Source organism: Periophthalmus magnuspinnatus, chromosome 19 (assembly GCF_009829125.3).
Source record: "Periophthalmus magnuspinnatus isolate fPerMag1 chromosome 19, fPerMag1.2.pri, whole genome shotgun sequence".
Lineage (NCBI taxonomy): Eukaryota > Metazoa > Chordata > Actinopteri > Gobiiformes > Gobiidae > Periophthalmus > Periophthalmus magnuspinnatus.
Window position 1 is genome coordinate 12,260,479 of NC_047144.1, and position 11,171 is coordinate 12,271,649.

At 38.9% G+C, this 11,171-nt stretch overlaps 1 protein-coding gene across 2 annotated transcripts; it reads right to left on the bottom strand.

Moving 5' to 3' along the window:
- Window positions 1-7,536: 7,536 nt before the first annotated feature.
- arl4d (ADP-ribosylation factor-like 4D) lies at window positions 7,537-10,863 on the bottom strand. 2 transcript variants are annotated; one of them, XM_033984865.2, is made up of 2 exons: window positions 10,646-10,863; window positions 7,537-9,469 (listed from the first exon to the last, which is right to left on the bottom strand). In XM_033984865.2, exon 2 carries the CDS (start codon window positions 9,390-9,392, stop codon window positions 8,784-8,786), a length of 609 nt encoding a protein of 202 aa, XP_033840756.1. In that variant the 5' UTR covers window positions 9,393-9,469; window positions 10,646-10,863; the 3' UTR covers window positions 7,537-8,783. The 2 variants fall into 2 exon arrangements, with proteins under 2 accessions (XP_033840756.1, XP_055085374.1); XM_055229399.1 differs by having other exon boundaries at window positions 8,262-9,465; window positions 10,646-10,720.
- Window positions 10,864-11,171: the final 308 nt, after the last annotated feature.

Genomic DNA, 11,171 nt, shown 5'->3' on the forward strand with positions numbered 1-11,171 from the left:
TGCAGTTTAGTGTAAGGTGCTCAGTGTAGCTTGGGATCTTTCTCTGCCTGGCTGGTTGAAAAATCACACTTAAAAATGTACAAAGTTTTCACCCCAAATTGTAAAAAGTCATATAGCTTTTTCATTGTGTTTGACTTTCCAGATTTCATTCATATCAAAGAAAAATGCAATTTCCTTTCACCTAAAACTGCAAAACGTTATTGCTTTAATTTGGACACGTGATGCTCATTTTCCTTCTTGTAACTGAGTCAATCCTCCTACTACTATTAATGAATGAATACATTAATCATTGGAATTATATAGCACCTTTCAAGACACCTAAACTGCTTTAAAGTGTATTATTCATTCGCTCCACACGTGCTGGTGGTAAGATACTAATGTAGCCATAGCTGCCCTGGGGTAGACTCACCGAAATGAGGCTGTCAATCTGTGCCATTGGCCCTTCCCACCACCACCAACCACATTCATACAAGGCAATGTGTGTACTACTTGAACTACTAGTACTACTACATGCACTACAAGTACTGCTACGTGTGGGTAAGTCAAGTTTATTTGTATAGCACAGTTCATACACAAAGTAATTCAGCGCTTTACAGAACAAGAAAGACATTAAAATCTACTATTATGTGTACTACTACGTCTGCTAGATGTACTACTACGTGTACGTGTTCAAACCACAGACATAAATAGGCGAGGTGGGTGCAGTGCTTTGCCCAAAGACACAACGGCAGCTGGGATTGAACCATAAAACCTCGCAATTTAAGTCACTGCAGTCACAAACTTCCAGTAGTGTTCAAAACAGAGTGGAGTCCTTTTATTTGGCCTGTTGCTTCTTTGTAGATGAGTGTACTAAGCAGAGCCAGAGGTTAGGGCATCTGTGTTAGGGGCACGTGCCAGCCGGGTCTGTGGGTAATCCCAGTCTGTAATCAGCAGAGAACAGCGCTGTGAGTACAAGCGCAACATCTGCTACAAGTTCTGCTCCTAACGAACATTAAAACATGAAAACCTACAGAGACTTAGAAAATGTATTATTGTAACCCTATCCACAATGAACGGGTGTGGTTTATCTGAGACAATAAACTATCCATAGGTTTCAGAGTGATGAAAAATGATTATTGCCATAGCAGTCAGAAGTTCAAAACAAAATACTTTAACTCTTGAGTGGTAGAAAGTACTCAAAATGGAAGAAATGTGGGATTTAGGGAAGGCATCAGGGTTAAAAATTATACTGAAACAATATATTTACTCCAGCAATCTAGGGACTTGTTAGTTGTTAGGAAAAGCAGATTTCATTTAAATGTTTAGTCACTTTACAGAGTGTGGCAGAGTGGTTAGCTCGATCTGGTTTTCTCAATCTGTCTTATAATGTTTTATTTCAATTACTCGCCTATATAGGAAAGAATGCAAGACTTTCAGATAATCCGTTTTAAGTTGTCATGGGTTACAGTTTTCCATTTATAGTTGCCATGTGTCGATGTAAAGGATAGGCGTATAGTTGTTACCGTGAAACACATTTACACATTTATTCTGGTCAGGCACGTTTATTTGTATAGCACAATGTACACAAAGTAATTCAAAGTGCTTTAGAGAATAAGAAAGACATTCAAATTTACTACTGCTACTTCTGCTTGTACTAGGTCTACTACTATTACTACTCCTACTGCTACTACTACTATGAATAATAATAACAAAACTAATACAGTATAAAAGCCATGTTGGGTACTTGTCATCATTCATAATAGAGAACATTTTGATTTCCTGCTATGACAACGATGGAGGCGTATAGATGCTACCGTGAAACACATTTCCACTTTTTTTCAGGTAAGGCAAGTTTATTTGTATAGCACAACATATACAAAGTAATTCAAAGTGCTTTACAGATTAAGGAAGACATTAAAATCCCACTACTACCTTCACTACTACGTGTACTACTACATGTACTAGGTGTACTATTACGTTTACTACTACTAATACTACTTGTATTAGGTCTTCTACTACTACTACTACTGCTACTGCTACCACTATATATACCGGATCTACTACTACTGCTACTAATACCATCAAGTACCATGTTGGGTACCATTCAAAATAGAGAATATTGTGATTTGCTGCTATGGCGACGATGGAAAATAGGCATATAGTTGCTACCACGAAACACATTTACACATTTTCCTCTGGTTAGATGATCTCTTTGTTGCTATAGGATGAACTGTTTCCATTACATGAGACAGTATGTAATGCTACGGGGATCTGAGAATGAAAAATACACCCATGAGTTTTAAGATGTCCGCAAAAGTCTATTCTTACTGTGCCAATTGTAGGTCAGGATTTTCTTATTACGATGACACTATTCCCCATGCAGTCTCACAAGTTCAGTACTGTCTGGCAAATTTCAAGCCGTAGCGTCCAATACTTTCCTCATATAGTAATTCCCTTGTGCAATGAATCATCCGTACAGGCCTGGAAATGTGTTTAAATAAAAAACACGGTCATCTAAATGTAATTACAGGGATGGATGTGTGACTGGATCCACGGTGCATTTAAGTGCAATCAGACATTTCAGCTCCACCCCATGTATAAAATGCCCTTTTCGCTTGCACTTCACTTGAGTTATAGCTTTGTACCCTCTGTAGATAACCCCCGGGGTGTAAGCAGACACAGTATGGCAAACTAAAGCTTTTCAATCCCATTCTCATCCATCTAATTCTATGGGTTGACTCTAAATGAAGGCGCAGTGACAGCTTTATGACCTTTTGGGGAATAAAAGCCAGAGCAACTAATCTCTCCCCCCTCACACAAATACTGCAGAGGGGCTCCGGGATGGTCAGGAAGAAGCACACTGCATGGTACTGCCAGCAAGCGACGTTTAATCTGCTTTTAGTGTTCAGCTCAGGTGATTTATGGAGGGCTGTTTTTTAATGACACAAAATACAAAAAATCTGAATAGATATAATAAATATGAGAGAAAACATCTAGATTTTTTTGGTCATACCCAGCCGTGGAATTATGTATTTATATATAGAAAATGTATGTAGAAGTAAAAGTACAAAATGCATACATACATTTGCTGTCGAGTTGAAAAGAGCAGAGCAAAGTGAATAGTTTAGTACTGCTTGTAATATTAGTAATTTAAGTATCTTCTACCTCAATGATCCTGGTAACAGAGTGAATGCTATAGATAGAAAGGCACTCAGCTGTAGTAGTAGCAGCAGCAGTTGTAATAGTGGTTATATTAGTAGGCTTGTAGTAGCAGTAATTAACAGTAGTGACAGTACTCCTTCTAAGTAAGCCTATATTAGCTGAGTACTTTTTCTCCCAGATTGATATTACGCCTAATTTAAACTCCATACCGCCAACATAATCGCTTTTTAAAATTCTAAATATGTCTCCAAATCTACCCTGAAATCCACTTAGAGGAGGTGAATTCTCCTGTAGTGAACATTATTGATCCACGCTTCCCCCCTGATCCCCTGCCCCCTCTGTATAGTCTCAGCTGCAGTGGAAAAAGCCCCCTGCCCTCCTCTCTGACCCCTGAACCACCTCGTCCTGTCGTCGTTAGTGACTGACTGCAGCCTTTGTGTTTCCATGGAGATGCTAAATTACATCGTCTTTGGTCTCGGTTTGAAGAGCTGATAGGACCTGGATCTGGCCTGTTTCTCTATGGGGCAATAGAAAGACAGTAAATGCGGTTAAGTTCAGGTGGTGCTTGGCTGTAACAGAGAAAGTGGGTATTTTATTGTTTACAAGCCCCCAGGTGGGTAGTTTATTTCAGATTGGAGTGTCTTGAAATAGCAACGCAATGTTTGAGGAGTGCACCACATCTGAAGAGCCGTAACCTGTGCATGATGTCATTTAAGTTGTTAGAAAATCATCCAAATGATTCTAGTGAAGGTGTATGAAGTTTAAAAACACAGTGGAGCACTTCCTGTATTAACACATGACATCACAAGGTGGAACAGAGGGTTTTCAGTTTGGGAGAAGAACTAAATATGCCTAAATATTGATATAGGGATGTGTGAATGAAGCAAAACACAACTCCAGGTCTGTTTTTGATGAGGATACGACATTATAACATAGATCAGAAAATAGTTTAAAATGGGCCCTTTAACATCAAGTAAATATTAAAACTTCCTAAGCTGTTATGATTTATATTTACGTGATGGCACAGTGGGTATGCTTGAATTTAAAACAGAGAGGGGTCTAAAGATTTGACAGTATAGGAGTATAATTTCAGGAAAAAAATACATATGTTTGTGGGTTTTGACTATAAACACTATGATACTGATACCATGGAACTTGCCACTGTAGACAAAAAGTATATTTATATTCTTACAAGATGCAGTTTTGCCTGGAAAACTCTATAAAAATGTATGAAATGTAGCTATTTCCATGAAGACAGGGAGGTGACTACACCAAACCTATTATTTCTTGGAGATAAAAACGGCTGTAATAAAAAAAAATTAAAGTTTCTAATGTGTGTGGAACATTCATGAGACAAGCAGGTGATGGACTCTGCACCAAAAAACTTTGAACACCTTGCTGGTACAAAGTCATACCTCCAAATGGAAAAAAAAAAAAAAAAAAAATGTGACAAGGGGATTTGCAGTATAAATTCTGATAGAATCTAATTTGCTTAAATCATACACAATTCATTTTATTTCCAAATGTTGCAAATGGGCGACAGAAGCTCAGTTGGTAGAATTTGTTCACTGATCTGAAGGTTGGCGGTTCAGATCCCGCTCTCCACATAAACATCATTTGTTGAGCGGTCAAATCCAGTGTGATTCCAGCGGCCACAGATGAACGCTGTCATTGTGTCCTTGGGCAAGACTCAACATACCTCGCCATCAGTGTCTGCGTACACCGGTGTATGAATGTGTGATTGGTCCTTGATGTAAAGCGCTATATAAAAATGTGACCATTATCATGTTTATTTCTATTTCTAAGTCACATAAGGCTACGTCAACTTTTCCCCTCGTCTACCCTGGCCCTGGTGTGAAATCTTTGTCATATCACTGTTATATTTTGTACAAAGCAAAGAATATGCTTAATTTAATTTAATTGAATCCCCAATTTCTGTCACCACAGGCTGGCCGTGTGTTTTGTCTGTTGCAATCAGCACATCACTATGCAAATATATTCAGACACCAGCTGCTGTGTGGAGAGGATATCTCAAAGACACCCTTGAAAGTAGCAACTTTTTAATGAGCCTCTGTACTTCATGAATGCTGAGGACAGGTAGGTCGGAGGAGTCAAGTGCGCCTATTGTGAATGCTCCCGTACTTGGCCCGAAGCTGCGGATATCTTAACGAATGCCAGATCTCGCGCAAATAGGGTCAAAAATGTGTGAAAAGATGATGGGAGCGTGATGTTTGTTGCGTAATATGATTTATGAGTGACAGCTAAGGTTTAGTGGGTAAGCTTGTGGATTAAAAAACTGATATATGCCACTGTATAAATGTACTTAAATAGGCTTAAGTAAGTCAAATTAAAAAGTTACCTAATGTTTGATAATGTATCTGAGGTATATGGCATTTGTATTTCCTCCTAATTTTATCTCTCATCCAAGTTCTAACCACATGCAAACTTCCAGGGTTGGGCATTTTGAAGGTGGTATTGTCAAAAGCCTTTCTCCTACTTGCCACAGCTGCCCTGGGACAGACTGACATACACACGGCTGCCTATCTGTGACATTGGCCTCTCCAATTTTCAGTCTCACAACCATTGGATTAAAGCAGCCTGCCCTATAGTTATAATCTACAACACCTGTGAATCATTCTGCGGGAGCTAACATCATGACGCCGATGGATAGCTGCACATCACACTACCGATTTTTTTGTCATTTGTGTCAAAATTTCTACATGACGCCACCGAATCCTATGTGTATCACCAAGAAGAGAAAATCTGACAATGGAGTAAGTACAGAACAGTGGGCGTATACCAGTGGAGGTGAAAACATCAGTCGATCTGCAATATGGCATGTTGAAAATAAACGATTGAAGACGCTCAAATATGCGTGAATCACTCGAAATACAACTTCGAGAGAGTAAATGAGAAAAGGAAACAACTACAATATGGTTAAAAGCTCTGAAAAGCTGATTTTGCAGAATAGGTTTGCTTTAAGGAACTGTCTTGCCAAAGGACACAACACCAGTATGTGGAGCTGGAGCTGGGAATACACCAATTATCAGTTAGAGAACTTGCCTCTAGAAGCAAGAAGCTTTTGAACAATACATCTTGAGTTTACGCGTTTTTGTACATAGTTTCACCTTTCTTTTCATTTCATATATTTATTATTCTATTAGTTTTGCATGATTAGTGAATGTGTATGAAAGAGTATTTGTATATCTGAAACTGAGTGATTGCGTGTGCGAACTGAATGTTTTTAGAAATAGCGTATTTGAGGGGCGAGATGTGTTGTACTAGATGTATGTACAAAATGTTTACAAGTCTTTGATCCATCTACACTAAACTGTTACTTTTAATTAAACACCAGCCTGTCCAGGGACAACAGGTGGAAATTAGTACTTTTGCTATAACCTGGCACCAAACATCTTTCTTGTTTTTTTGTTGTGCACTGTCCCTGTCCAAATAAAACCATACCATAGCCCAACCATTTCACTATCCTGAGAAACCTAATGATCTAAATGACATCTGACCTGAAGAGTTTATAAGGTCAAATCACAAAATTAGCTCCAACTCCTAACCTTTTCACTACTAATTGATGTAATGAGACAGTTAGCAGCTGCAGACTGGGAGGTGGCAATCAAAACAAATGGGCTGTTTTGGCTTGTGTGGGGGAGGGGCAGTGGGGGGTATAAGCACAAACACTTAATTACATTGTGCCTTGGATAAGACGAGATGTTTGGAAACCTCTGGCACCAAGAACGACCCAAGAGAGAATAGACATAATGAGTGCAACGTTTAGGAAAATACACAAGGCAAAACCAGGACAAACTCACATTTAATCCAAAAATTAAACATGGACTATGTAATATTTCTGTTGGAGGGATCCGCCACCTGCTTATTACTTCGCCTGGAATGTTACACAGTATGGCATTAAACTTATCTGCGTTGTACTTAATCTAAATATAGACTTAATTTGGATAGTGAATGCAACTTTTATGAAAATAAAGAGGCAATACTAGGATAAAACCAGGTGTAATCCAAAAATTTAAGATGTACTCTGTAATATTTCTGTTGGAGGGATCCGCCACCTGCTTATTACTTTGCCTGGAATGTTACACAGTATGGCATTAAACATATCTGCGCTGTATTTCTAAATATAGACTAAATATAGAGTTACAAGGACAAAACCAGCAGTACAAAATGGTGTACTTGTATGGTGTATTTGTAGATTTGACAACTCGTTAAAAGAATAAACTAATAAACAAGGATATGAACATTCAAACCTTTCACACACAACTACTAGAGTACCTCACACTACTTCATAATCAGACTTGTATTTGAGAAATACTGATAGACTTAAACAGTAAAATCTATTGTTAACTAATACAAAAATTCAAAATGCAGAACTTATCATTTGAATACAGTGCTTTTTTTTATTATTCATTTCCATGGTTACAAAAATGTACATAATAAACACATCTGTTGTACTAAAGCTTTGTGGCAATTACAGAAAGGTATGTAAGAATCATTTCAAAACTACTATTTCTTGGTGCTTCATTGATAATTCCATATACAATTTACATTAAAGTATCTCAAACCCAACATTAGCTCTGGATAAACCATCGGAGGGCAACATCCAACCATACAAACGCTTAGTGGGTCAAACATTGTGCGAGCGTGTGAAGAAATATAAACAATACAGGGTGTGCTGGTCCAAATCCTGGATAAATGGACGGAGATGCATCAGGGAGGGCACGTGGCATAAAAATAACCTTACCCCATATAACTAATATGCAAATCACAAGCAACCCAAAATAAACGATTATACTAGTCCAGCCACAAGAGGTAACAAGTCGTTTACTCTTTGTGCTAGCCCAAACCTTAGATAAACAGACTTTGATGCAACAGGGAAGGGCATCTGGCATAAAAAATACATATGCCAGCTTAATATGCAAATCACAGCACAATAGGAGGCTGATGTTCGCTTTAGGGAATCAAACAAGAGACAAGCCATAACAGGTACCATCATGTCATGTATTTTTGTGCTTACCAAAACCCTGGATAAATACACAGAGATGCACCAGGAAGGGCATCTGACACACAAAACTCTGCCAAAGTAGCATCAGGTAGGGGATCAGGTGTAAAAATATAAATATACGTATTAGGTTGTGTATTAGGAGGCAGATGTTTTATTGTGGAGAGCTTCATATCTAAAGTAATGTTACTATTCCAGCCACTTATGATATACTTGTGCCAGTCCCAAGCTTGGTTAAGTTGATATTATATAAACTGTGTATTGTCAACCGTACATAGAAAATAAGACGTGAATATAAAGACATGTCAGCATATCATAAATATTCTTTAACATCTACTTGTAAAATGTCTTCTAGTGAAAAACCCATGAGCACTTAGTGAAGACCAATTGCTTTGAAAAAGTTCCTTCAGCTATCACTTTAAGAGCGCTGCCAACTATTGTGTGAGTGCTCAGTACTGCATCAGCTCCTATGGCCAAATCCATTATCGCTGCCCTGAAGGTTGAGCGTGGTTTAGTTGGCACAAATTGTTCTCTCATTTAACGGATCATTAAGATTGGAAGCAATGGATTATGTCCCAGTAGAGTCCAATCCGTCCAAGCAAATAAGATGTTTTCTAGTTTACCGCTTCCTAGTTTTGTTATGTTTCACCATTTTTTTCTTTCTTATAATCATTTCATACAGTTTTTCAAGCCCGGGCTGGAGTCCTTGCCCGTCTACAGCACTGCAGCCTTGTATGTGATGCAGAGTATACATGGTAAGTTCATGAATGGCCAACATCTTCTCCACTTCGGTCACGGATAGCGCAGATTCCTGGTCTTGTTTGTTAGCCAGGATTAGCACCGGGACTCCCTGGTTTTCTGATATGCGAGTAATTTTATGCAACTCCACTCTAGCCTCTTCCATTCGCTCCATTTCGGTCGAATCCACCACGAAAACGATCCCATCCGTGCGTCTTGTATAGGATTTCCACAATGGCCGGAGCTTATCTTGACCACCAACGTCCCAAACCTGGAAGTTGATAGCTCGTGATGCCCCCATGGCTACTTTGATTTTTTCCGTGTTGAAACCTTTAGTTGGGATTGTCTTCACAAACTCCTTTAGCTTGAGTCTATACAGCAGGGAGGTTTTGCCGGCAGAGTCCAGTCCTATGACGACTATATGTAGCGACTGAAAATTGGGTAAAAAAGACGGTGTTCCCGGGGCAATATCGGTCAGCTGGTTCCCCATCTTTATCTCAAATATTTAAATCCAAATTGCTTCTGGTTTACTTCAGTACACTGGCATGGATCAGATGGTCTGGCTTCCTTAATAAAAACACATAAAGCGAGTTAGCGTAGAATTATCACACAATAGCTCCATACATTTGTAATTTGGTGTGACAGAGTGAATACAAAGGGAGTATTAGAAGTACAGATAGCTTTAGGAAAAGACAAGGATAGTAATTACCAACGCGCCTGGGTAAATTAATGTTTACTTTCAGATAACAGACTGCATTTAAATATAAGGGGATTCACAGCCTTGTGCAACATAGTAATTAAAGGTTCAGTCAAATGTTAGGCACTGAGTTGTATTAGGCAGAAATTTCACATAGTTACTGAACACTGTTGCGTTTCTATGAGCATATAATTTTACTTTGCTGTAAACTGTAAAATCTACATCACAATATCTCACATTACAATGATACTTCAGCTTTTAAATATGTTAAAAAGCCGATGTGCATGGTCCTAAGATGTCCTGTGATCACTATTAAGCTCACAACCACCAGGGACAGTCTGGATATTGATTTTTTTTAGTTACACATTAAACTAGTCTTTAATTAAAGTTAATACAACACCAACCTTGTGCAAACCAAATCAAGCCATCCACGCACACACACAGCAGTTAAAAGATTGCACATTTATTGAACAGATGACCTCTATGCACAGTATATTTTGGAATAATCTTGTTTTTATAGATAGGACAATGTGTAGCTTTAGTTTGCTGCAGCTAATTGGGTGTCCTGCTCGGGTTATCTCTTCCTATTTGGCACTGGTTAATCCTCTTATGCTCTAAACCTGACAGACTGTGCCATGCAGCGGCGTGTACTTCTACTATATTCAGCTGCAGTAATAATCCCGCTGTTGTTGACATTGTGATACTCATCTAACTACAGTGCACAGATGTCCTCCTGGGGCATTGCTTGGATCCATGAAAATAGTCACATATTGTTGTCTACAAGTTTAAACTAAAGCAGTGAATTCAAAGATGATGCCTGGATTCTTCGTGATGTTGTTGTGTGAATGCTCAGAGTTCTCGAAAATGCAACCTTCACGATTGGATGATTCCCGTCGGATAGCGTGCGTAAACTACCTCCAAAGCAGCCAAATTTAACTTAGCCGCACGCATTGGAGCGAAAAACAAGATTTAGTCGCTCAAATTGTCAGTAAAGTAGGAAATAAACAAACAATCTGCGTGATACAGTGCGGTTTCCAAAGTCTTACCTCCAAAATGCGCTGCGTAAAACATTATCCACACGATATAAACGCGTCCATTGTTGGTTTATGGATAAAATTGAGATATTTCCAGGTTTTCCGTTCTCTGAAGCAGCTGCACGGTTGGATGGATGGATGGACGCTGAATGTAAGGAGAGTCGCGCGAAGGAAAAGCATCTGAAGACGGGGTGACGTAAAGATCAGCTGGGACCTTTTGAAGCGCCCCCTAGAGCCGGAGTAGGACACTGCAGCACATCAAAGGAAAAACATGCAAAACCAAATCTACTGAATGTTGTTTTATGTGGTAAGATCAGAGGACACGAGGGGAAGGTGGGGAAGCACTGTGCAACGCATGCCAATGTGTGCCTCTGTTTGATCAGTGTTTGTTTTACCATCACATATATTCTGTGATAATATGACAGGTCATGATGAGCCAATCCTCAAGAATTGAACGTGTTTTATTACAATATACAGGTGAAATAAAGCTTATAGAGTAACAAGCTGTATGTTGATGCAGTTGCAGAGTAACTTTTCC

What these genes read in the sequence shown, in the direction of transcription:
- arl4d (XM_033984865.2), bottom strand. Translation starts at nt 9,392, where the DNA reads ATGGGGAACCAGCTGACCGATATTGCCCCGGGAACACCGTCTTTTTTA.